At 49.9% G+C, this 26,711-nt stretch overlaps 1 protein-coding gene across 2 annotated transcripts in view; it reads left to right on the forward strand.

Annotated features, from left to right (window-relative positions):
• The window catches only part of HIVEP3 (human immunodeficiency virus type I enhancer binding protein 3), a 373,386-nt gene that overhangs the window by 311,491 nt on the left and 35,184 nt on the right, over window positions 1–26,711 (forward strand). For both annotated transcript variants that reach the window (XM_008072104.2, XM_008072105.2), the window contains 2 exons: window positions 3,666–9,257; window positions 13,203–13,348. In XM_008072104.2, coding sequence (XP_008070295.1) covers window positions 4,197–9,257; window positions 13,203–13,348 — 5,207 coding nt within the window. In that variant the 5' untranslated portion in view covers window positions 3,666–4,196. The remainder of the gene's footprint in view (window positions 1–3,665; window positions 9,258–13,202; window positions 13,349–26,711) is intronic.

A 26,711-nucleotide genomic window follows, 5' to 3' on the forward strand; every position in this document is an offset into this window, starting at 1 on the left:
ATTTCATCAGCTTCCCCAAATGCCAGTAGAAACGTGTTTCCAGTTTGTGACTGTTTTGAATAGTGCTGCCATGAACATTCTCATGATGTGTCTTAATGCGTAAATGAATGTACTGGCATATACCTAGCCATGAAAATCTTGACTTGTTTCTGCCATTTTATTAGATGTATATCCATGGATTTCTGTTTTGTTTGGATTATTCTTCTTATCTTTGTGGTACTGATTGAAATTGACTTCATTGTATTATTCCATTAGGTAGGTAGAATATAATCACCTTTTTTTGTGTATAAAAAAAAAAAGTGTGTATCAGATTTACATCAGGAATTTTGCAAAAATATAAATTCTGGGGCTCTTTTCCATAGATTCTGTTTTAGTGGGTCTGGAGTGGGGCTAGAACCTGTGCTTTTGACAGATGCCCCAAGGCATTTTGGAAGAGGGGAGAATGGACTATTCAATACAGGTGTTGGGACAACTGGCCAGCTATAGTGAAAAGAATTGTTTTATCTGTACCTCACTCCTTGTATCAAATAAATGCCAGATGAAGCCAAGATGGCAATGGAAAAGAAGGAAGTGAGGAAGGGACGAGAAAAAATAGATTGTAAAGGAACTCAAAGGAAAACTGGGTGACATTCTAAAAAATAATCTTGGACAGGATTATTAAGTCATAAAGGGAAAGTTTGATGATACATTTTTCTGTATTTTGCCAAGTTAAAGACTAATGATAAATAGGGAGAAAATACTTGCAGCTTGTATATAAAGGACTGACATTCTCGATATTATAAGAGTTTATGTAAACCAATAAGAAAAATATAATCCATTGGAAACATAAACAAAAGATATGAAAAATAGTCTGAATGAAATGATTGGTTAATGAGCTAATGCAAAAATGCTAAGCCTCACTTGAGATAGAGAAACAGATTGTTAAAATAAGATGTTTGTGTGGTAGGCTGAATAATGGCCCCCAAAGATATTCATGTCCTAATCCCTGGAAATAGTGAATGTGTTGCCTATTATCAAAAAAGGAACTTGGTAGATGTGATTAAATTAAGGATCTTGAAGTTGGGAGGTTATCCTGGATTAGCCAGGTGGACCCAGCATAATCACAAGAGTCTTTATACATGGAAGAGGGAGACAGAGGAGTTAGTATTAGAATGATTCAATGTGAGAAAGATGTGGCCAGCCATTCCTGGCTTCAAAGATGGAAGAGGCCATGAACCAAGGAATGCAGCAGCCTCTAAAAACTGGGAAAGGCAGCAAATAAATTGTCCCCTGGACCCTCCAGAAAGAAGAGTGGTCCTACTACTACCTTGATTTTAAACCCAGAGAGACCCATTTCAGACTTCTAACCACTAGAACTGTAAGATAATAAATTTGTGTTAAGCCACTGAATCAGGGATAATTTAGCAGTAATAGGAAACTAATACGACCTCTTTAGCTTTCTTATTAGTAAATATTAAAGAGACTGGCTATATTTCAGGTAGGTGGGAGTTCAGGGAACCAATCCTTACACACTATCAATGGGAGTGTAAATTTGTGCTGGAAACAACTTTCATGTCCATTAATAAGGGACTGACTGCATTTGAGTACAGCCAAAAATACTTCGCTGCTGTCCCCAGAAAGAGTGAGACAAACCTAGATAGCACACATAGGTTTAAAAAAAAAAAGCAAGTCACAGATCAGGATGCACGATATATTATTTTCTTCATTTATGTAAAAAAAAATCCAGTACCTACATAAATGCATTGGGATGTTGGGAAGAGCATATTACATTGACCACAACTCCTCTGAGGAGGGGCATGTAGGGATAGGTGGATTCAGGGAAAAGAGCAGAGGGCAGTAGACTTCTACAGTGGTTTGAACTTTTTCAAGTACCGCTTAACAAATTTTTTTTTCAAAGAAGAAGACTCTCTGGCACTTCCTTTCCATAGTTGGTTTTGGGAACTTCTAGCCTAGACAAAATGACTGGTGTGAATCCAAACCCCTGTAGTGGAGCACAGAGGGGAGGCAGGAAACAGAAACAACTAGGGGGCTGATGACATGGCTGGGGTGGGGGTGGGGTGGCATAAATTGTTAATACACTCCAAGGTCTCCTGGGTTTCACAGATTCTCCTACACCTGCACCGGTGGTCCTAGCTGCCCCCTCAGCCCTGTTGTGATGTGGTGGAGCAGTCTAGCAGAGGGCACTAAGCCAGGAGTCCAAGTACCAGTGTGGCCCCGGGCTAGTCCCTCATCACCATGGCTCAGATGCTCTGTGCACAGAATGATGGCCTCATCAACTATGCTGTGACAGCCAACAGTGCTGCTGTGTGTCCTTGTCGCTCCTCCCTCAGAGGTGCTGGCAGAAGGTCCTCTCCCTGGAGGAACAGCAGATTTGGCTGAATGTTGTCCCCTGGCCAGCCATCAGTCACCTGATGATGCAACAGTCACCTGACTGTCTTCCTCACCCACCCTGCCCCTCCCACCTGGTCCCTGGGAACTGCACCCAATCCCAGCTGTTAGGTGCTTCCCCACCTGCCCCGGAGAGCCTGTGGCTGGGAGAATGCAGGGACTAAACAATTTAGGGTCCTCCTTGGCTAACTGACCCCTACTCAGACTGATTATTTCACACCCAGTCATGCCTCAGGGGCCCATCCACCCATCTGAAGAACACTAGCTAGTGTTTCGGGGATGCTTTGAGATCCTTGCATGAGAGAGTCAATAGAAATAGTAAGTATAGTCAATCCTTTATTATCCTCACACAGCACCCAAAGGCCTCTCCGGCACACAGGTGCTACCAGGTCCGGGAGACCCAGCCTAGCCCAGAGAACAATGCTCTGTGCTGCAGACCACAGCTGCCATGTCTGATCTTTAGGAGACTCAGCACTTCTGCCTACCTTGGCTTGGGTAAGCAAGGAAAGGCTGCAGAGCTGGAGGAACCTTCCAGAATGATCCTTGTGGTAACTGCTTGGATCAGTCAGGGGGTCAGAGCTGTACTAGATTGTGAGTTCACAGGCTGTGGCGATAGTTTGCAACAGGCTGGGGCTGTAGTTAGCAAGGGGGTAAAAAACAATGAATGATGTCCTTCCGAGACACTTTCAGAATCTAGGGCCAGAGAAAAATACTAACGTGAGAATAATTTACCCCTTGGAAAACTCACCCTTGAACAAGTCACAGGCACTTGCTCATGCACCAGCCATAGCACCATCTGGAGTTCATGAGGTGGCATCTGCATCCCCTGTTTTACTGGACCCACCGCAGCCCTGAGGCACAGTTGAGGCAGTTGTTATCCATTTTCTAGATTAGGCAACTGAGACTTAGAGAGCTCAACCCCACTAGGAGTGAATCAAATAGCTGAGACAGTAGCCTACACCTCCTGCCTCTAACTGCCCTGAATTTTCCAGAGCTCACCTGCCTTCTGCTCCAGCACCCCACACGGTCACAGTCCTCAGGAACACACTAGCATTCAGGTCACCCGATGCCCACAGGGAAGCAGGTGAGGGAAGGGTGGCAGCACTCGGGCACATGGAGTTGGGCCCTGTGGTTCTGGCTGAGTTTCCCTGTAAACCTTTGAGGGGTCTCAGCCAGGTGTGACACTGAGTCTGGGCTGTTCAGGCTATTGACAAGTCACAATAACTCTCTTCTCTTGTGTATATGTGTTTCTCTGTGTGTGTACTTTTGTCATGTAGAAGAAGAGTGTGAGTTCTCCTCCGAAACCTTTGATCTCCAAAACGGAACTAAAGGGGAGAAGAGGTTGGAGCTGCCCTCAGCATCCATCGTGGTATCTCTTGTGCCGGGACCAGGGATGCCTGGGCCATGGGCACAGACATCACCAATCTTCAACCATTCGCATAGCACACTGGGGACTCGTGGGGGCCACCTGACACTGCCAACTGGAACCGTACAATGGCAATACTGACATCCTTCATGACGTTTTCCCAACAGACATTCAGGCAGAAAGTGCCCGCGCGTTTTCTGTCTGCAAAGTAGAAGGCCATGCCTCACCAATATGAATAGCTAGGGCCCTGATGACCTGCTCTGAGTCTACCTGCAGCCAGTGAAACTTGCAAAAAAAACTCCCAGAGCCATCTTGGGTTTGGCTTCTGCAACTCTTGACCAATGTGGCCAAAGCGGGACCCCTCTTTGGGACGCTTGGGTCATCCGTGAATGCAGCCTGTCCCGACTGTCCCTGAATAGCATCTGAAGTCTCTGTGAAGGTCATGGATCCTGAACAAAGTGTCAAGAGCACCAAGAAGGCTGAGGGAAGTCCCCGGAAGCGGCTGACCAAAGGAGAGGCCATTCAGACCAGTGTTCCTTCCAACGTCCCATATCCCAGCAGCAGTGCAGCTGCCACCCAAGAGAGCCCCGCCCAAGAGCTCCTCGCCCCGCAGCCCTTCCCGGGCCCCTCATCGGTTCTTAGGGAAGGCTCTCAGGAGAAAACGGGCCAGCAGCAGAAGCCCCCCAAGAGACCCTCCATCGAAGCCTCCATCCACATCTCACAGCTTCCGCAGCACCCTCTTACACCAGCATTCATGTCGCCCGGCAAACCTGAGCATCTCCTGGAGGGGTCCACGTGGCAGCTGGTCGACCCCATGCGGCCTGGACCCTCAGGCTCCTTTGTGGCCCCTGGGCTCCATCCTCAGAGCCAGCTCCTCCCTTCCCATGCTTCCATCATTCCTCCTGAGGACCTACCTGGCATCCCCAAGGTCTTCGTGCCTCGCCCCTCCCAGGTCTCCTTGAAACCCACAGAAGAGACACACAAGAAGGAGAGGAAGCCTCAGAAGCCAGGCAAGTACATCTGCCAGTACTGCAGCCGGCCCTGCGCCAAGCCCAGCGTGCTCCAGAAGCATATCCGCTCACACACCGGCGAGAGGCCCTACCCCTGCGGCCCTTGCGGCTTCTCCTTCAAGACCAAGAGCAACCTCTACAAGCACAGGAAGTCCCATGCCCACCGCATCAAAGCAGGCCTGGCCTCGGGCATGAGCGGTGAGATATACCCACCAGGGCTGGAGATGGAGCGAATCCCTGGGGACGAGTTTGAGGAGCCCACCGAGGGAGAAAGCACAGATTCCGAAGAGGAGACGGGCACCACGCCTGCCCACCCCACAGAGCTCTCCCCCAGGCCCAAGCAGCCCCTCCTCTCCAGCGGGCTGTATAGCTCTGGGAGCCACGGTTCCAGCCACGAACGCAGTTCCTTGTCGCAGTCTAGCACCACCCAGTCGCTCGAGGAGCCCCCTCCATTTGTGGAACCCTCATCTGAGCACCCCCTGAGCCATAAACCCGAAGACACACACACAATTAAGCAGAAGCTGGCCCTCCGCCTGAGTGAGAGGAAGAAGGTGGTTGACGAGCAGGCATTCCTGAGCCCAGGCAGCAAAGGGAGTACTGAGTCTGGGTACTTCTCCCGCTCTGAGAGCGCCGAGCAGCAAGTCAGCCCCCCAAACACCAACGCCAAGTCCTACGCTGAGATCATCTTAGGCAAGTGTGGGCGGATCGGGCAGCGGCCTGCCATGCTGACAGCCCCCTCCACTCAGCCCCTCCTGCCCCTGTCCACCGAAGACAAGCCCAGCCTGGTGCCTTTGTCTGTGCCCCGGACACAGGTGATCGAGCACATCACGAAGCTCATCACCATCAACGAGGCCGTGGTGGACACTAGCGAGATCGACAGTGTGAAGCCCAGGCGGAGCTCACTGTCGAGGCGCAGCAGCATGGAGTCCCCCAAATCCAGCCTCTACCGGGACCCCCTGTCGTCCCACAGTGAGAAAACCAAGCCCGAACAATCACTGCTGAGCCTCCAGCACCCGCCCAGTACCGCGCCCCCTGTGCCTCTCCTGAGAAGCCACTCAATGCCTTCTGCCGCCTGCACTATCAGCACCCCCCATCACCCCTTCCGTGGTAGCTACTCCTTCGACGACCATATCACCGAGTCCGATGCCCTGAGCCGCAGCAGTCACGTGTTTACCTCCCACCCCCGGATGCTGAAGCGCCAGCCGGCCATCGAGTTACCCATGGGAGGGGAGTACAGTTCCGAGGAGGCTGGACCGAGCAGCAAAGAGGCAGCCTCCAAGCCCCCAGATGAACCGGAACCCAAGGAGAGTGAACTTACCAAAAAGACCAAGAAGGGTTTGAAAATGAAAGGGGTGATCTATGAATGTAACATATGTGGTGCTCGGTACAAGAAGAGGGATAACTACGAGGCCCATAAAAAGTACTACTGCTCAGAGCTTCAGATCTCAAAGCCCATCTCTGCAGGTGCTCATGCATCTCCAGAAGCCGAGAAGAGTCAGGCTGAGCATGAGCCGTGGTCCCAGATGATGCATTATAAACTGGGGACCACCCTGGAGCTCACGCCTCTGAGGAAGCGGAGGAAAGAGAAGAGCCTTGGGGATGAGGAGGAGCCGCCTGCTTTCGAGTCAACAAAAAGTCAGTTTGGCAGCCCCGGGCCATCTGATGCTGCCCAGAACCTTCCCCTGGAGTCCACCAAGTCACCAGCAGAACCAAGTAAATCGGTGCCCTCCTTGGAGGGATCCGCGGGCTTCCAGCCAAGGACTTCCAAGCCAGGGTCCAGTTCTGAATCAGGGAAGGAGAGGAGAACAACGTCCAAAGAGATTTCTGTCATCCAGCACACCAGCTCCTTTGAGAAATCTGACTCTCTCGAGCAGCCCAGTGGCTTGGAAGGGGAAGATAAACCTCTGGCTCAGTTCCCATCCCCGCCACCCGCCCCACATGGACGCTCGGCCCACTCCCTGCAGCCTAAGTTGGTCCGCCAGCCCAATATTCAGGTTCCTGAAATCCTGGTGACCGAAGAGCCCGACCGGCCAGACACAGAGCCGGAGCCGCCCCCTAAGGAGCCCGAGAAGGCCGAGGAGTTCCAGTGGCCCCAGCGCAGCCAGACGCTTGCCCAGCTGCCTGCTGAGAAGCTGCCTCCCAAGAAGAAGAGACTGCGCCTGGCAGAGATGGCCCAATCATCAGGAGAATCCAGCTTCGAGTCCTCTGCGCCTCTGTCCCGCAGCCCAAGCCAGGAAAGCAGTGTCTCTCTGAGCGGGTCCAGTCGCTCAGCCTCGTTTGAGAGGGACGACCATGGGAAAGCCGAGGCCGTGGGGCTCTTGTCTGACCCGCGCTGCAGACCCTTGGGCACCCACATGCTGACTGTCCCCAGCCACCACCCGCATGCCCGAGAGATGCGCCGGTCAGCCTCGGAGCAGAGCCCCAACGTCTCCCATTCTGCCCACATGGCCGAGACTCGCAGTAAATCCTTCGACTACGGCAGCTTGTCCCTGACAGGCCCTTCTGCTCCAGGTCCAGTGGCCCTACCGGCACCTGTGGCCCCTCCGGAGAGAAGAAAATGCTTTTTGGTGAGACAGGCCTCTCTGAGCAGACCCCCAGAATCTGAGCTGGAGGCCACCCCTAAGGGAAGGCAGGAGAGTGAGGAACTGCCACCCTCATCCAGTAAACCTTCCACCAAAAGCTCGTTGCCCCAGATCTCCCCCACGGCCACCTCGCACAGTGGGCACCCAGGAGGCAAGAACCAGGCACAGGACAGGCCCCCACTAGGGCCCACTGTGCCCTATACAGAAGCACTGCAGGTGTTCCCCCACCCCATTGCCCAGCCCCCGCTGCATGAGAAACCCTACCTGCCTCCACCTGTCTCTCTGTTCTCCTTCCAGCACCTCCTGGAGCACGAGCCAGCACCATCTTCAGAATTTTTCCCCACCCAGGCCATGTCCAGCCTCCTCTCCTCCCCATACTCCATGCCCCCACTTCCGCCCTCCTTATTTCAGACCCTACCACTTCCTCTCCAGCCTACTGTCCTGCACCCAGGCCAGCTCCATCTCCCCCAGCTCATGCCCCATCCAGCTGACATCCCCTTCCGGCAGCCCCCTTCCTTCCTCCCCATGCCATACCCTGCCTCCTCAGCACTCTCTCCTGGGTTTTTCCTGCCTCTGCAATCTCAGTTTGAGCTTCAGCACCCTGGCAGTGTGGAAAGCCATCTGCCCCCAGTCAAAACCAGCCTGACCCCACTGGCAACAGGAAGTACCGGCCTCTCCTCCAGCACAGAGTATAGCAGCGACATCCAGCTGCCCCCTGTGGTTCCCCCAGCCAGCTCCTCAGCACCCACATCAGCACCTCCGCTGACCCTGCCTGCCTGTCCAGACACCATGGTGTCCCTGGTTGTGCCTGTTCGTGTCCAGACCAACATGCCGTCCTATGGAAGTGCGATGTACACCACCCTATCCCAGATCTTGGTCACGCAGTCCCAAGGCAGCTCACCAACTGTGGCTCTTCCCAAGTTTGAGGAGTCCCCATCCAAAGGGATGACTGTGTGTGGGGCAGATGTGCATGAGGCTGGGCCTGGACCATCTGGATTAAGTGAAGAGCAAAGCCGAGCTTTCCCAACTCCATACCTGAGAGTGCCTGTGACACTACCTGAACGGAAGGGCACTTCCCTGTCATCAGAGAGTGTTTTGAGCCTGGAGGGAAGTTCATCAACAGCAGGGGGGAGCAAACGTGTCCTTTCACCAGCTGGCAGCCTTGAACTTACCATGGAAACCCAGCAGCAAAAAAGGGTGAAGGAGGAGGAGGCTTCTAAGGCAGATGAAAAACTTGAGCTGGTAAAACCGTGCAGTGTGGTGCTTACCAGCCCCGAGGATGGGAAGAAGCCAGAGAAATCCCACTTAGGCAGCCAGGACCAGGGTAGGAGGGAGCTAGAAATGCTGTCCAGCCTGCCCTCAGATCCATCTGACCCCACGGAAATTCCTCCCCTTCCTCAGCCCACATTGCCCCATGGGACAGCCCCAGGCTCAGAAGCTTTGAAGGAATATGCCCAGCCATCTTGCAAGCCTCACCGAAGAGGGATGCTCCCACTGAGTGTGAAGAAAGAAGACTCCAAGGAACAACCTGACCTCCCTCCCCTAGCACCTCCCAGCTCTCTGCCTCTGTCAGAAACGTCCTCCAGACCAGCCAAGTCACAAGAAGGTACGGACTCAAAGAAGGTACTGCAGTTCCCCAGCCTCCACACAACCACTAATGTCAGTTGGTGCTATTTAAACTACATTAAGCCAAATCACATCCAGCATGCAGATAGGAGGTCCTCTGTTTACGCTGGTTGGTGCATAAGTTTGTACAACCCCAACCTTCCGGGGGTCTCCACTAAAGCTGCTTTGTCCCTCCTGAGGTCTAAGCAGAAAGTGAGCAAAGAGACATACACCATGGCCACAGCTCCGCATCCTGAGGCAGGAAGGCTTGTGCCATCCAGTTCCCGCAAGCCCCGCATGACAGAGGTAAGTTCAACCTTGTGTTTATTCTCACCATTGATTTTTAAAGTCCTTGTTGAGCTTTTAAGGCCACTGTCTCCTTAGGTTCCATCTGCAGAACTAGAGCCAGATGAGTGGCAGATTTCCTCTCTGGCAGCAGTGACTAGTCACTTTATAAGGAAACGTGTTTATTGAGTTTCTTTGTCAGTGTGTCCCTCACATCATTGGAATAGATTCATTTCAATAAAGTTAGCAATACAGTGACCCTACTTTCCCTTGAGCCTAATTGTAAAATCAAAAATACAATCTTACCAAAAGAAAAAAATCATTTCCCCAAATGACTGAATTAGAGAAGTTTGCCAACTGGGATGCCTATAGTAATTTTAGAACTTTATACTCTCCTTCATTATATGGTTCTCCCTTGTCATGTTAGTCTTTTCCTGCTTTCCTTATTTTCTACATATCTGCTGTTTTCATTATCTAGTATCTTGAAATCTTCCCACTTCCAGAGATTCTGGAATTTTACTCAAACAGTTCCTGAAATATTCCTTCTTTCTTGTCTGTGAGTAGGATAGCAAATAGAGCTGAACTGCAGTATCCCTCTTTACCAGTAGATGTCAGTATCACTCACAGTCTGACCCATCGATGCTAAATATTAGCAGCAAGTCCTTGCTAAGGGCTCCCATTTATCCTTCATTACTGCTGACCTGAAACTACATCAGGAGCTATGAAATGAACTGCCCCCTGAAAGTTCAGCAAGTTTGAAATGGGACCATTGCAAATCTACTTCAGGCAAAAGATGCCTTCGTATCCTGACAAGGCCAGCCTAGGGATTCAGTTCAGGATGTGTCATGCTGACTTGGCATTTGTGGAAAAATGATTGATCGTGTTTACTAAGCAACTTCACAGTGTGCTAGACCCTTGAAATCCAGTCAGTGCTTACCCCCACCTGTAGAGTAGCATTACCATCTCCATTCTATGAATGAGGAAACTGAGGATCAGAGGCTGAGAGAAGTCAAGGTCACATGGCAAACGTTGGACAGACCCAGAATTTGAATGCAGACCTGTCTGACTTCAAAGAGTCTATTTTTCTTCTTTTAATTATCTGATTAAAGAACACCATAAAATGTGACTGCAAATGTAAAGATGCTTATTAGTGTGAATTCAGACCAGAAACTCCTGACCAAATCAGGCATAAATTCCCTAAACTAAACCATATTGTAGGTAAGTGAACAAAATAGTTCTATAACCTCTCATATATTCATATCTTCCTTTTTGTCATTTAGTAAGTTTCATGCATCGAATTTATCCTTAGCTTAGCTGGATATTCTTAACAGAGCTGTTTTCCAGATTTATGCTCTAGATGTCTCTGCCAGTCTGCAGACATCCCTGACCAAGATTTTCACTTTTGCCATAAACATCATACTAATTCACTCGCCAGTGACTCTTACTAGCTGTGGTCACTTCCAAGATACCATTGTGATTATATTCATACTTATAATTTTTGGGGTACCTACTATGTGTCAAGTACTTTACTTTTATGCTTACAACCACCTTGAGAGTTAGGATGCAATATCACCATTTTACGGATGAGGAAACCAAAACACAGAGGTCAAGTAACTTGTGCAAGGCCACACAGTAAACGGCAGAGCCTGTATTCAAAAGTGTATCTCACTCTAAAGGCCTTTTTGGATTATCTAGCCTGCCTTTATTTTTTAATAACTGAAAAATGCACAGACTATTTAAGAAAAAGGAAGTGTTAACTTGGCTTACTTGGATTTGACAATTATTTCTTTATGATGCCCCTTCTCCAAAATGAGCTGAAACTTTCAAACTTTTCTTGGAATATTCTGTCTGCTTCTATGTCACTGGCATGTTTCCTGCCAGCAGTGCATCAGTCTGGTACGTTGATGTAACTGCAAAGTCTATGACTTGAGACCTTTCTATAACTATACCTCTCTCTCTCTGGCCTCTGCTTACATATCTCCAGTGATGGGAAGCTCACCACCACATGGTAAAACCCAACCCATCTTTGGATAGTGCTTTAAGAAAGTACTTTATTATACTGACCTGACATTTATCATCTTATAGCTTCCATTATCTGTTAGTAGTTCTGAAAAGAGTCCTTAGAGCCACCTAAGCATTTTGAAGCTCTTCCTAACCCTCTTTATGCAATTCTAGGCCACTCTATCATGCTTGAGTTTGGTCATAGATATTTTTTTCTATGCATAATCCCCAGAGAAACCCAAACTTGTTTAAGAGTCCACTTTGCAGCCATATTCCTTCCCCAAGTTTCTCCTTCCTTTTTTTCTCCTTGGGGATCATTTTGACAACCACACAGCTCTGTCACAAAAAGATTAAGAACAAAAATTCAGGTGCCAAGTTGCCAGGTTTAAATCCCACTGCTAGCCATGGGACCTTGGACCAGTAACTTACTCTCTCCATGCTTTGGTTTCTTCATCTGTAAAATAGGGAAAATAATCATACCTAGCTCATAGGACAGCAGAGATCATTAAATGTGTTAAAATATGCCAAGTGTGCCTAGAACAAGTGAGTGGTACTTTGACATTCAGTAAATATTTTTAGCTATACTTTTCATATTATTATTCCTAAAAGCCGAAATGGAGCCCTGGGCCTCTGCTTAATCCCAACACTGTGTTTCCTGGTAAGGTGGTGGTGCACTGCCATCCAAGCCAGCCTCCCCATGCCTGACCCAGACAGTACAGCAGGCTGTGAGAGAGAGGAGGTCCATCTGTCTATGGAAGGCCCCTTGGTCATTCCATGGACCGTCTAGATTGCAGGCTAGACTGGGAGTGGAAACAACATGCTCTGGAAACCCACAGGTATTGCAGAAAACCAGCTGCCTTCTGCCAGAGTGGCAGTCCAGAGTCTTTGTTTCCACTCCCCACCTCCAATTCTGAAGCAATATTTGAGCCATAGAAGTTGGCCCTGGAATGGATCTAAATCCCCTCAGACTCTGTGGCCCAGAGAGGCAAAGTCATCCACCCAAAGGCAGCTCAGCATGCAGTGGCCTATCTGGTGCTGGAATTCTGATGACCTGACTGACAACCAGGTCTCTTTCCATCCAGTCCTACAGTGTCCTTGTAGGAGCAGATGTGGTGACTGGAACAGAGGACTGTGGTTCTTAGATTGTCCCAGCACCAGAAAACATGGTGGGTTTTCCCCTGGCTGGAAACATTATGATTTCTCATGACCATAATGGTAGTAGCATGAAGTAGGATGAGACACTGCTTACCCCAGCTCCCTACACAGTATTGCTGCTCTCCACTCAGGGGTGTACTCACCCTTCCACCACTAGAGGGTTTAGAAGACATGCTCTTGGGGTAGAGGAAGATGTCCAGGAAACACAAGGTCAATGCCACCCCTCACCCCAGGCCTTTCAGTATCTGTCTCTAGGAGTCCTGCTGGTGGGGGCCCTCAGCCCGGCTCCCAGCCTTTGGGTCCAGCACAGGAGGGCCAGGATCCTGGAAGCAGGAAGTTAAGCTGCCCTTAACTTGCTGGGTGACCTTGGCTTTCTGATCTATACACGAGAGTTGCACCTGTTAATCTCCACAGTCAGAGTGGAGTCTTTATTTGATCAGCATTCTTTAAGCATCTTCTCTGAGGCTGGTGCTGTTTGGGGGTGCTGGGGTGACCAAGAAGACCAAATGAGAACCCATCCCCAGGAGATCCCAGACTAGTGTGAATGACAAAAACCAAGCACAGGTCTTGTGAGAAGAGCCCTTTAGAGTCCCAGCTTTGTTGCCAACTAACCATGTGGCCGTGGATCAGGGACTTCTCCTGGGGATGATCACTTTCCTTAATTCTGTGAGGTGGGTTAAAGGTTGCCTGTGTGTGTGTGTGTGTGTGTGTGTGTGTGTGTGTGCAGTGCCTGTAGGTATCAGCTAGACATCCCTAGCTGAGGATGAACATTTAACCAGCAATGATATTGTTGTTCCTGCGTTGGGCCAGGTTCACCTCCCTTCGCTGGTTTCCCCGGAAGGCCAGAAAGATCTAGCTAGAGTGGAGAAGGAAGAAGAAAGGAGAGGGGAGCTGGAGGAAGACGCTCCTACCTCCCAGAGAGGCGAGCCAGCGAGGATCAAAATCTTCGAAGGAGGGTAAGAATCACATTTGGTTTTCATGGTCTGCTTCCCGCCGAATCAGGGCCAGTGCCCATCTGTGTTCACAGGCGGCTAGCAGTGCAGTTGGCAGGGCGGGTGCCCTGTGGCCCCGCCCTGGCAGTGTCTTTCTGCAGACACCACCTTCGTGGGACTCTCAGCCCCTCTGTTTAAGAGCACCGGGGGCTCCTTGGTGGGATGGGTGATGATGAATATTTGTTGAGGACCTAGAGGGGTCTGGGTCTCTTTCCAGCCCTTTATTTCCTCAGATCCTAGCCGGGTTTCTAGTCCCTGCATTGGGTTGATGGTGAGTCTCCCAGCAAATGCTGACTACCATTTCCCTTGGCGTATATTCCCAAAAAGTCACTTCTGCCATGCCAAAGGCCATCTTGGCATGCCTGGGTTCCTACAGGGCACTTGGGCTCTGCTGACTAGGCTGTTTGCAGGGCTGAGCACACCCTGCAGGCACCAGCTGTTTACACTGGTCCCTGTTCTGACTGGCTGGGGCCCAGAGCTCTTTGGTTGTGAATATTTTGAATGTTGTTTCTAGTTATTCACCTGTGATGCTTGCCTCTGGGAATCCAAAGGTCTAGATATCTCAGAACTCACAACTGTGGGGACCCTCTGGGCTCTGGAAGGGTGCCTTGTTTCAGATGTGCTTTGTGGAAGTTTTGTGCCAGCTGTGTTCTGTGTGGCCACGTGTTTGCTCCCTGGGATTTGGGTGTCTGTGAGCAGGTCCTGTGGCGTCTGTCTCAGGGTCCTGTGTCTGTGTCACTGGTGTGACCGGGGTGGTCCAGTCCTGCCTAGTCCTGAAGGACAATGACTAGGAGAAAAAAGTACCTCATAAGGAGAACAGTCCCCAGGAGCCACGGCCAACACAGGCTGTCGCTGGGGGCCTCCTATTCTCCACACCTGCAAGTGCCTGACTCACAGGGTCAAAAGCAGGGGAAGGGGCCAGAAGTCCTCCCTAAGGTTGGGGGACAGCAGAGACTGCCACGCTCCCCACAGCCACTAGTTGGCATCCTCGGACGCCACTGACTGGCAGGGCCTCTTGGGAGAAGGGTGTTTGGAAACATGGGGAGCAGGGATTTCACAACGGTGGGGAGGGGGTTGAGGGTGGAAAACGTCCCTGAAACACGCTGCTTAAAATACTAGTAGCGGCTCCATTGGGAAACACGGGACCAAAGGTCTTTCAAACACCAACCCCCTTTTCTTTTGGGGCCCGGACATTTCCTCTCCTGCTGTTTGGTTAGAGCGCCCTCGTGTGTCTCTGTGTCCTCATGCCACTGGGTCCTTCAGAGGCCACGAGGGCTTGATCCCAGGATTGCCGCCTGCTCACTATGCCTGCTCTTCCTGCCCCTGCTTCAGAGACTGTGTTGGGGCTCTGAGGGGGGCTGAGAGTTTGCTGCTGTCCGAGGAGCTTCCCCAGCAGCATTCTGTGTGCACAAGAGGTGTGCTTCTGCCCTGAGAGCAGGCGCCTCCAGACTGGGGCCCAGTTCAATAAGACCATCTCCTCCCACCCTCGCTCCCTGGGAAGCCCCAGCCTCCAGAAAGGCAGCTGGCCAGAGCCTCCCCATGTCCAGCTACTTACTGGACGTCTGTGCTACGCGGTCTGCCTACACATGCAATTTGTTATGTTTCCTCAGCAATGTTTTTGAGGCATAGCCATGTTGATTCATGTATATCTGGTTCCTCGTGATGAATCAGTTGAGCTGAAAGGGGAGAGATCACCCCCAAGTCCTCTCCTCCTCTTTCTGCAGCCCAGACACCAGTCTCCACTCCTCCTCACTGTCCCTTCCAGATGATCACTTAGTCCCACCTGCTGTGTTTCAGAGTCTCCTCTGATGAGGTCTGTCATCCCTGCCCCTGAGCACTTACCTCTGTTCCACCCCATCCCCATCTCTCAACACTCAGTTTCCTTGTCTATAAGGGTTATGAGAGCATGTCTTGCAGAATTTTCAAAGGACCCTGTGAGGTCCTAGGTAAAGGTGCTCATCAAGCAGGCATGGATGCATTTTCCCACTAGTATATCCAGCCCCTTTACTCCCTCCAGGTAATCTCACTCTGTTCCACCAGCTATGGAAAATATTCTCGTTCTTTTAAATCGTCTTCTTTTAACCTGTCACATACAGTTTGAGCACATAGGGGGTTTACATAGTGTCACCAGTAAGGTCCTTTTCTCCCTCCATCTGGCTGTCCCATCTGGGTTCCTGCCGTGGCTCCCCCCATCCCTTCTGGTGATCCCTCTATATTCATGGCTCTCTCAGGAAGGGCGTTTGTATTTTTTACATAACTGGGGGCATCTCTGGCATTTCATGGATGGACCCAGGGATGTAGACCATCCATTCAACCAGCCATGCAACCCTTGTCCCCCCAGATTTCCAAGGTTGCCCCCCACCCAGAAACACTGACTAGATATTTCTGGCTGTTCAGGAACAGATCCATCTGCAGGCATGCTAGGGTTTTGCCTTAGACTCAGCTCTTCTTGTTTATTTATTTTTATTTATTTATTTAAACACAATGAATGTCCGTGTTTCACTCCAGTACACCTTTGAGAAGTATCTGTAGTGAACTGGGTTCTCTGAATCCACTACAAGATCAGCCTTTTGGAGGCTGGAGTGGAAGAGAGCTCCCTGGAGTGGGTGGAGGCAGGCCAGGAAGGTTGGGTGAGACTCTAACAACTGCTGACCAGCCTACTGGTCAGCAGCCCTGGTGTTTTGGCAGCTCAGGGTTCTGGTCAAGAGACCCATTTCTTCTTCTTGCCATAAGTGTTCTCCTTGCTGATGTTATCCATTTCCTTGGCCTCAGCTCATCTCTGTGTCAAGGTCACTACATCTAGGTCCCTAGCTAGGAGCTCACCTCTGAAGTGTGAACTTTTTATTATTATTATTGTTATTATTATTATTTGAGTTGGGGTCTCACTCTGTCACCCAGACTGTAATGCAGTGGCACGATCATGGCTCACTCCAGACTTAACCTTCTGAGCTCAGGCAATCCTTCTGCCTCAGCCTCCCAAGTAGCTGGATCTACAGGCACATGCCACCACACCCAGCTAATTTCGGGGTTTTTTTGTTTGTTTTTTTTTTTTGTAGAGACAAGGTCTCTCTATGTTGTCTAAGCTGTTTTTGAACTCCTGGGTTCAAGCAACTCTCCCATCTCAGCCTCTACCTCAGCCTCTGAGAGTGCTGGGATTACAAACCCAGCCTAGACATTGGTTTTGATGCTTCCTGGGCATCTTTGTCTGGGAGACCCATGGCCCCTCAAACTCAGCATATGCCAGCCAAGCCCTCCACTTCCCCTGGCAGCATCTCCTTTGCATTCAGGTCACAGATGACCCACCCAGACCTTCACACTCAGAACCTCAGTGCTATCTTGGATGCCCTCTCCTCACTCTTCCAACTGGTCCCCAAATTCTAGTGTCTGTATGAAGTAGTCAGTGGCTCGGAGGGGTCTCTCTTTACTCCCTCTGCCACTGCTCTGGCTGCCCTCTCTCTAGCCCTCCAACGTTGGTGCCATTGCATGTCTTTAAACATGGTTCTGCCTGTGTCATGCCTCCACTCCAGAGCCTTCTGTGGCTGCCTCACCTGCAGGAGCCAGTTTAAACAGCCTATCAGTCCTGGCCCCACAGTCTGACCACTCCTGTTTTCTTTTACCCTCTGCTGTCTGCTGGGCCCTGCCCATTACCAGATCCTGCCCAGCCTCCTCCAACGAGCCTCCTAGTCCCCTCCACACTCTGGAGCTCTTTGTGTTACTTCTGTCATAGTACTGGTGCTCAAATTCATCCCCATCTGCCCTCTGGTCCCTTCTTGACTCAGGTCTTTGGGTAATGCTACACTCACACTATGTGCCCATTCCTATTTATTACCCTAGTCTCCTGGCACACAGCCTCCTCTGCATTCCCCATCACTTCCGCATCTGAACAGAGCCTGCATTTTCCAGGCAGCCCTCTGGGAGTGCCCCTCAGGAATGCACTGGCTCTCTCACTCAGCACCCATGCATTTGCCTTGGTGGTGGAGAAGGACTCTTTTGTCAAGCAGGGTTGTTTTCACACACACAAAGTTATATTGTTCCTTGAGGGTAATGACTATATTGTCCTAACTCAAGTTCACTTGTTACAAGGGAAGCTGGGAACTCAGCCCAGTGGATTGTCACGGAAAAGGGGGAGATTGGAGCTGATAGGAACTACCTGGCTGCCGAGACTGATGTCCAAGTCCAGTCACGGGTGGGTTGTCGGGTCTTAGGTCCAAATGAGATCCCAGGAGGCCAGATCCAACTGAGGTGGGGGACTCAGAAAGATGGTCACACACAGGGCAAGGGCTGGCTCGGGTTCAGCAGGACAGCCTAGCCAAAGTGTGAAAGGAGGACAGGGCAGTAGAGCAGAAACCAAGTTGCTAGTTGGGCCAGTGCAGATGGGATAGGGTGACTCATGGGCCTGGCTGCCCCCCAGCCATCAGGCCTTGAGCAGAGGCAGCCCCTGCCAGACCCTGTTTGCTATAGATGCAGCTGCTGCACCTCCTCTGGGAGGGTATTTTCTCCCATCCCTCCCACCGACCCTGTGCCTTGCTCCAGCCAATCAGGTGAGCATATCCAGCTTAAGTCGCCACCTTAAAAACACACCTTTGGTCAAAGGGCCCTGTGGCCAGATTTTTCCCTTTTCTTTAAGAAAAAAACTCCATAAGGAGTTGACTGTGGTGCTCACCTTCCTCCCATCTGCTCTCAAGCCCACTCCAGCTGGGCCTCTGGACTCCTCACACTTCAGAAGCTGCTCTTAGCAGAGACAACATTGACCTCCACCTTGCAGAAGTCAGTGGCGGCCCTCATTCTTTCCTAATCTGCCAGCAGTATTTGATGCAGTTCATCCTTGCAGGGCTTGGCCCACTCTTTCTCGATCCTCCTCTGCCATGGCCAGCTGCACCATCTTCGGTGGTTCCTATCAGCTCCTGATAAACAGCAGGGCCCCGCGTGGCCAGGTCCTGGCTCCCTCTCTTCCTCTAAACTCACCCCCAGGTCATCTGCATGCTGTCCACAGACTGATGACTCCTGTCTCCGTGGACTCCTCCCCCGGGCTCTGTGTCATGCATCCAGCTATGTACCAAGGGGCAGTCCGCTTGCACATCCCATTAACTCCCCCTTAGTGCACAGCACAGTAAATGCTAAAGAACTGTGACCCCGACTCCTTGGCATTCCTCCAAGAAGTTGTTTGTAAAGTTTACCTGATTCAGTATTGTTCCACTTGAAGGGATTTTATATTTTTGACAGTTGTACTTTTCTATCTCATGTATTTTTGTTGCCAATAGCTGAGTTTTTGTTCAAAACATAAGAGTTAATGCAGTGTACCCAACATGTGTTTTTGATGACGTATCTGTATTTTTAAAAGTATGTGTGTTTTATCAGATAATAGCTTGGCGAAGATTGTTTTAGTTTTTAAAAAATTTAAAGATTATTTTCTTTTCTAATAGTTTGTATAAATCCATTTCTTCTTGGACTTTGAAGCTTGAAGTGGAGCCTATTTTCAGCCTAAACATCAGTTCTATGTAGTCCCATCTTGCTGTGAACTCCAGATTTAAAATAGTGTCATTGGGAATATTTGTTACCTCCATGTATTTATTGGGGAACAAATTAATTAAATTATGAGCTGAGTAGATGGTAACAAGCTGGAGTCTTTTGGATAGGTGTAAATAATAAACTCAGTAAGCCACACTAAAAACCCAAACTGGGACAAAAGGAAGGATTGGTAGTGTGGAGGGTAAGAAATGTGTGGCCAGACAGGCGGACTCTCTGTCCCCCACACTTGCCATACGGTTCTTCAAAGTCTTTTCCATGGTCAAGGGGGGAGAGGTATCTTTTGAAGGAGAGATGCAAAATCACTCATTTGGTTAAGCCAGATGAACATTCTGCACAGGCAAACTTCATATTTCTAGATGCTTGGGCCCAGCACCACTCTGTCTCACATCATTAGCCAGTGCTGCCAGCTTGACCTTGAAACCATGACCAGAATCTGCCCGTTTTTTCCCACCTCTGGGGCAAACCGCTGCTAGCGGTCATCTGGATGATCAGTGCCCTCCTGCAATCTCCTGCTCCCACCTTCCCCACTGTGGTGTGTTCTCAAGCCAACCACTAGTGGTCCCGTCAGTGTCTGCACACCCTGTCACTCCTGCTGTGTGTCCTAAACCCTTGCAGGGCCTGCAAGTTCTAGCCCCAGCTCCTCCCTAAGCGCTGCATACCACTCTGCTCTGCTCCCTGGGCTTCAGTCATGCTTCTGCCCCAGGGTCTTTGCACTTGCACCCTTGACTGAAGCACTTTTTCCAGACAGCCCCATGGCCCCCTCAGTCACCCTTCAGTGAAGCATCCCCAGACCACCCACTATGAACTTTCACCCTCCTCTGGCATTTCTTACCCCCTTCCCTTCCCTGCTTTGTTTCCTCTGTGTACTTACTACTGTGTTTCCGTTTCCTCTGCCAGATTGTAAGCTCTGCAAGAGGGCAGGAACTACGTTTCACTCATTGTGGTATCCCTAATACCTGGCACATTGGCAGTGCTGAAAGATATGTATTAAATGAAGGAATCTTCCTCCAACATGATCAAGATTGACTGAGACCCTGGGTGAGGGGACGGATCACCAAACTCAGCAGCTCTCAGAATATGAGAGCAGGAGTGAGACTCTGGGTCTCAGGAAGGAGCAAGGACACAGTCAGAACTAGACCAGGCCAGGTAGGACCCAGCCATCAGCCCAAAGTCAGGCTTGGTCTGGGGAAGTTGAAGCCAGGTGGTCTCTGCTATGGGGTAGGTATCTGGAACTGGGAGCCAAGGTCTGTTGCTTATAAAAATGAAATATATGATGTCCAAAATGGCTGACTTGTGGGCTGCCAGCTCCCAGGCTAGGGCATGCTCTGAGGAGAGCCTTTGTGTTCTAGGAGCCCAAGATGATGGGTCCTGGGCTCCCCACCTCTGGATGAGGGTTTCTCTTCTCCTGGGGTGAGGCCAGGCTATCAGGGTCCTGCCTTCCTCCCGAGACTCAGTGCCTTGATCTCTCTCTAGTTCTTAGGCTTCTCTTCGGAAATGGAGTCATGCATCTCTGAGCATGGCCCCATGAGACAGGGAGCCAAGTGTCTAACCCTCAACATAGGAGCCCACGCTCATTTGTCCTTTTTTTATTTATGCCCCCAAATCCTGTAGCTGTATCTCTCCTGGGAATATGACCCAGAATCTAGGAAGGAGGTGGCAGTTATCTGGCAGTGGGGACAGCAGCCCTGAGAGTCTAAATCAGTGACTTAGACCAGGATATGGCAGTGAAGATGGAGGAAGAAGTGACAGGACTTCTGAGAAACATGGGGGTGAGAAAGTAGGCTAGACTACCACATTTCTTGTTCAAGTAATTGCTGGACATGTAATGCTAAAACTGCTCCATTCATGAGATGAGGAGGGATGGGGAAGGGGAAGAAGAAACAGGTCTGAGAAAGGGAGATGGAAACTTGGTGGACATGTGGAATTTGAGGTACTAGTCCATGTGAAAACATTCAGGGAAGCGTTTGGCAATTGGGTAGATGGGTCTGGTACTCAGAGGAGAGACCTGAGGTGGAAATACACTGTGGTGTATTATATAGAGATGTGGGTTAGGGCTACAGGACAAGGTGGGGACACCCGTGGAGAGATGGAGAAGAGAGAAGAGAAAAGGGTCTTCAGGACTTAGGCTGGGACACACCAGCATTTCCAGAACAGGTAGAGAAGCAGGAGGAGGAGACCCAGCCAAGTGTGGAGTCCTAGAGGCCAAGAGTAGAGAGTGTTCGAGAAGGAGGGAGTGCCCAGTAATGCTACTCAGAGGCTCAGGCCAGTGAGGATAGGCAAGTGTCCACTAGATCGGGCCCTGTGAGAGTCGCTGGTGATGCTGATGGGAGCTTTTTCTGTAGCGATGGCATCTCGATGGCATGGCTGAAATGGAAAGCGGAGATGGTGAGTGTAAGTCCTGTCCTGAGAGGCCAGCTATGGAAGGAAGCGGCAAAAGCAGGGAGGGAATGTGGGATGGAGCAGACAAGTTTTTGATCCCCACACGTGTATGTTGCATGGAATTATTTATAGCAGGGACAGCTGATGATGCCAGAGACAGGAGAGGCAGGGTACAGGAGCCAAGCCCTAGGGAAGGGGACGTGCATTGATGAGAAGGAGACACTTCCCTGGAGAGACAAGAGGAAAGGAAGACAGTTAAAAAGCAGGGAGGGGTCTTTCAGCCCCAGTCTGGGCCTCTTTGCACCATCCCAGCTCACCTGTGTGCCCCAGGTCTTTACCCACAGTGGATTTGCAGAGGGCTTTTTTTGAAAACAAGAGGAGACAATTTTCTGTTCCCAGGAAACCTCTCAGATTCTTGGGAAGGTTTTTTCTTTGTAAAGGCGATCCCTAGATAAAAACAACTGTTAGTCTGGCCTGGTGGACTCTGTACTGGCCTGCTGTCTTTCCTCAGAGTACTCGAAGGATTTCTGAGGGAACGCTCACTCCAGGCATTGGAGAGAGCCTATGATGTTACTGTGAACCCAAGTTGTGGATAATTAAAAAGAAAAGGAAAAGAAAAAGTGAAATGGGAAGCAAATAGACATATTGATCATCAGGCAGACCAAGTGTCTGAGTGTTCCAAGGCCAGAGCCCTCCAGAGCCCCAAGCCCAGTCAGAGAAGACCTCTTGCATTCTATTACAACTTAAAGGAGAATCTATTTTTCATTGCAGGGACTGCCTTGGGTTCCTGGGTAAGGGGTCAAGTCAGCATGCGGTGGCCCCTGAGACCTGTAGCTACAGCAAGGATGTGGCATCCCCCGGGCCTGGGCTGCGTCTGCTTGGGTCCCGGCCTCCCTTCTGTTCTGGGGTATCAGGCTGGGCTCCCTGGAAGAAGCTGGGTCCTCCCTGTCTCTCCTGTGGGAGAAGCAACTTCTTAGAGAACTGTGGTGTTCTGTCTCTCTTGGTTATTTTTCTCAAAGTTACACAAGCAAGGAGCTTAAAGAGTCAAATATTTCCGTAAATTATGTTATGGAGAATAGCAGCACTCTTCTTCTTTGCCCCATGTTTCTCCCCACCCCCACCCCCAGGAGCAGTAACTTTCATCTCTTGTAGCTGATTATCTTGGTTTACTTCTGTGTCTCTAAATAAGGAGCTTGGGTTGCCACTCCATGACTCTTCCACCCCAGGCATCATCTGTTGTCTCCAGAACTTTTCCCCCCATCACCCCTACTCATCCTCCCATCCCCTCATTAGAGTCCTTGGGCATCCACAGCCTTGTCATAAAATGAACTGAGGTTGTTTTCTTTCCTGTTTTTTCACGGTGGAGAATAATTGTGTGTGTGCACGTATATGTGTGTGTGTGAACTTTACTTGGTTTTCTGTATATTTCAGCCCCAAATTATTCGCTCACCCAAATCTCCCTTCAAGACTTTCCTCTCGCTGAGACAGAGGTTCCCCGCATTGTCTGGTGGTTCCTGGCAACCCTGGTGCCTCCCTCTGCATGGTGTGGCTGCCATGCAGAGGTCTCCCTCCACCCTACCCTGGAGATCCCCTTTGCCTCCTGACTTGGGTCTTCTCTTTCTAGAACCTTGAGTTTTCCTTTTCCTTGGTCTGCATCCTCATTTCAGACCATCCTTCAGTGTGATCATCAGAGTGGGTGCGTGAGAGGAGAGTCTTTTGAACCTTTGTGTATCTGAAAACACTGGAAATGTCCGCATTCTGTTTTGTAGTTGATTGGTATGTAGAGTTCTGGGTTGGGAATCATTTTCCTTCAGAGTTGTGAACACATTGCTCCACTGCCTTCTAGCTTTCTGGATTGCTATTAAGGTTTCCAAAGCCATTTTGACTCGTGTCTCATTCTCTGTTTCAGTCTCAGGGTCTTCTCTTCCTGAGAGTGTGAAATTTCACAGTGATGGGTCTTGGTATGTGGGTCAGTGTTACTCAGTGGCTCTTTTAATCTGGTAACTCTGGGACTTCTACTTTAAGGAATTTTCTTGAATTCTGTGATGATGTCCTGTTCTCTGTTTTTCTCTCCTCCAGAGTTCCTTCCCTCTGTTCCTCTCTGCCCCACCTGCAGAGTCCTTGAAGGATCCTGCGATGTAAGTCAGCTTGGCTCTCAGCTGTCCCTGCTACAGACTTGGGATTCTGTTTTGTCGGGTCTGCAAAGCCTGTAGTTACCCATTCATCTCTTTTCAGCTTCCAAAATTATATTGTTAGTCTCCTCTCCCACACTGCTCTTCCTTGTGGGTTTATTACATGAAGAAGAAAGGAAGGAGAAAGGAAGGGAGGAAAATAAAAAAAGAGAAAAGGAAGAAAGTTTTCTCCATCTTCAACAAAAGACTACTGGTAGGGTGTTTTTCAAATATCTTTTAGCCGCTGAAAACCATTCTTCCAAAGATCTCTTCAAGGAAAGTCGCACTCTCAACACCCCTCCCCCACCCCCACATCCCCCATGGCCCTAGAGGCATCTCCCTGAAGTTCTAGGACTCTAGGCACATGTGGGAAAGTAACAGTGCTCTGGAAAGTCTCTGATCTTTGGAAGGAGACTGAGTTAGATTCTAGCCCCACCTCCAGTAATTACTGGCCAGTTCCTTTGTTCTGTGAACCTCAGTTTCTTCCCTGAAATATATAATAGTATCTATTTACAGGATCCTTATGGGAACCAAATAATAAGATCACACTGGCTTCCTTATCCCAGGTCTGGTATACAGGAAGTGCTTAACAAAGGTGACTTTTCCTTTCTTTTTCTTTGTTCTTTCCTTCCTTCCCTCTTCTTCCCCTCTCCTTCCCTCCACCAGTGTGACTCTGATTTTCTCTGGACTGAGGTGGTCTTTCTGCCCAGGCGGTAGGGGGGAGGAGGTAGCTGATGGCCATGTATAGATAGCACATCAGAGAGGAGGGAATTTTTTACTCCAGTTCTGTAATTGCATTGATCCATGGGCCATACAAATGAAAACTAAAGTGGCAAATGACATATGGGTGGTTGGCAGATAAAGTGCCTCAGAGCGGGGTTCAGCTGCCCCCCCCCCCACATTTTCTTAGCTGTGTATCACAGGAACCTTTTGCACGTTGTTTGAAGTGGGGTTTCCTACAGGGAGGGAGGTCATGCAGCGTGAGCTCTGGAGCTGGAGGCTTTGGGCAAGTCTTGCTTCGTCTCTGGGTCGCAGTTTCCTCATTTGTGATTGGAAAATGTAGGAAAAGGACTTGGGCTCTGGAGTCTGGAGGTCTACATCCCAGCTGCCATTACTAGCTCTGGGATCTTGGGCGTTCCTTTGCTCTTTGTGAGCCTCAGTTTCTCCTGAAATGAATGATTGTCATGTGGTTTGGATGAACTGTCTCTGGCTGTCATGTGAGGGGTAGGGTCTTTCCAACTCCTTTTAGCCGACTGGCTATCTCCGCTCTGCAAACAGTAGAACTCAGTCTTAAATACCTGGAGATGTTGCTTAGAGAGAGTCTCTGGGAAAGGCCAGGTGAGGGAGCCAAGCAGGCTGCTTCAAGCCCTGTCTCTCTCACAGGACACACTGGCCTGTTCTGGCGGTCAGAGGGCCTGACCTGAGCTAGACTGGCTTAAGATAAGGCACCTGCTGCGAAGCCCGGAGCTAGGCCTCGACTTGCCTGAGCACACACAGGTGAGGGAGGAGGAGCACAGAGGAAACACCAAGTCTCCAGAGGGTCCTCTGGCCCCTCAGGCCTGGACAAGTGAGGACATAGTCTCTACCCATGGTCTAGAGTTTCTTGGAGGAGGTCCCAGCTACAGTGTGTGAGTGGAGACCCATCCCCAGCCTCAGCAACTCCTTGATGTCCATAACATGAAGGCCTAGCCCTAGGAGGCACTGATGTCCCCTATGAGTCAGTGCCAGAGGCTTATCTAGCCCTGCTGCCAGCCCCATCTCCCAGATACTCAAAGCTCTGGCCACAGGGCTGCCCTGCTCGGTGCTACTGGGTGCCTCTCTACTTGACTGCCAACATCAAGTAGAGTCAAATGTGAGAAGCACTCACCCAGGGCCTGGCACTTCACTCCTAGCCCCATTGCCAATCAGAGCCAATTAGTGGCATCTTCACCACTTGCCTTTGGAGCATGGCATATGTCCTAGTTTAGTACTCGGTGACAAGAACACACCTGGGTTCAAATCCTGGCTCTGCCACTGACTAAAGTCATTTAACCTCCCTAGCTCAGTCTTCTTGCCAGGAAAATGAGAATAATAGCAGTGCCTGTATCTCAGAGTTGTTGAGGATTAAGTGAAATGGTTGTGTGCAATGTACTTGGCACGTAGTAAGTTGACCTCTTATTCCCCCATGAATGACCAATATTCACTTCTATGATTGCCTCTTTAAGTAAAGAGTGAGTTCCTGCTATCTCTCAGCTCTACAAGCACTTTTTCAGGGAATGTAAACTCTGAACCAGACCCGCGTAAAAATCCTGGATCTCTCAGAACGGCTGTCGGTATGTACATTATGTAACTGCTCTGTGCCTCCGTCTCCTCGTCTGTAAGATGGAGATGGTAACAGTACCATAATTATATCTCAAAGAATTGGTAGGAGAATTAACCAAGATGCCACGTGTAAGTACTCACAGCACTTGGTACATGATAAGGACTTAAAAGACCGCTGTTATTATAAAAGGATCCTAGAAATCATTTCATCCTAATTCCTCATTTTGCAAATAAGAAAAATGACTCAGGGAGGCATTAACATGATGTGTTGATGATGAAAGCCAGCCTATTGATCCCCAATTGGTATATGACAACAGGAGGAAGGAAGGAAGGGAGGGAGGGAGATATAAGTATATATATGTGCCATCCAGTGGGGCCACCTTGAGGGTCAGAGAATGGTGTCATGGAGGTGTCAGGTTGGAAACCTAAAGTGCCTTCAGCTCCCTTGCAGAGGGGTGACCAACCCCTGAGAATTCCTTTAGTTTAAGAGATAACACAGGGTAGTTGGTTGGGCAGCCACACCCAAGTGGGTTAAGGAGAGCACACCTTCCAGGAGTCAGCCTGAGCCAAGGAGGAGCGTATCCTGCCAGGGAGACCTGGGGTGGCCTTGGCTGTGGGAAATAAATATTCATGAGTTCAGAGGAGATGCCATCGGATTGGCAACTTACCCTCAAATGGTTCAGGAAAAAAAGAACTTATTATACTCTACTTGCAACTTTTCTTTATGTTTGTGATTGTTTCAAAATAAAAATTTAAAAAGAGAGATAACAGAGTATGGCTCAGAAGAAAGGGGACCAGGGAAGCCAGGAACTGAGCGAAGAGTTTAAAAGGGTCAGAACCCTTTGGGAGCCGGCCAGACAGATTTCTGGACAAGTGGAGCCAGCTGAGGCCAAGAAAGCGCGTTAAAGGCATCAAACCAAAGGAGGAAGCGGGCCTAGGCTCCAGGC

This window comes from Carlito syrichta, unplaced genomic scaffold, assembly GCF_000164805.1.
Source record: "Carlito syrichta isolate Samal-C Ts95f unplaced genomic scaffold, Tarsius_syrichta-2.0.1 Scaffold314850, whole genome shotgun sequence".
Lineage (NCBI taxonomy): Eukaryota > Metazoa > Chordata > Mammalia > Primates > Tarsiidae > Carlito > Carlito syrichta.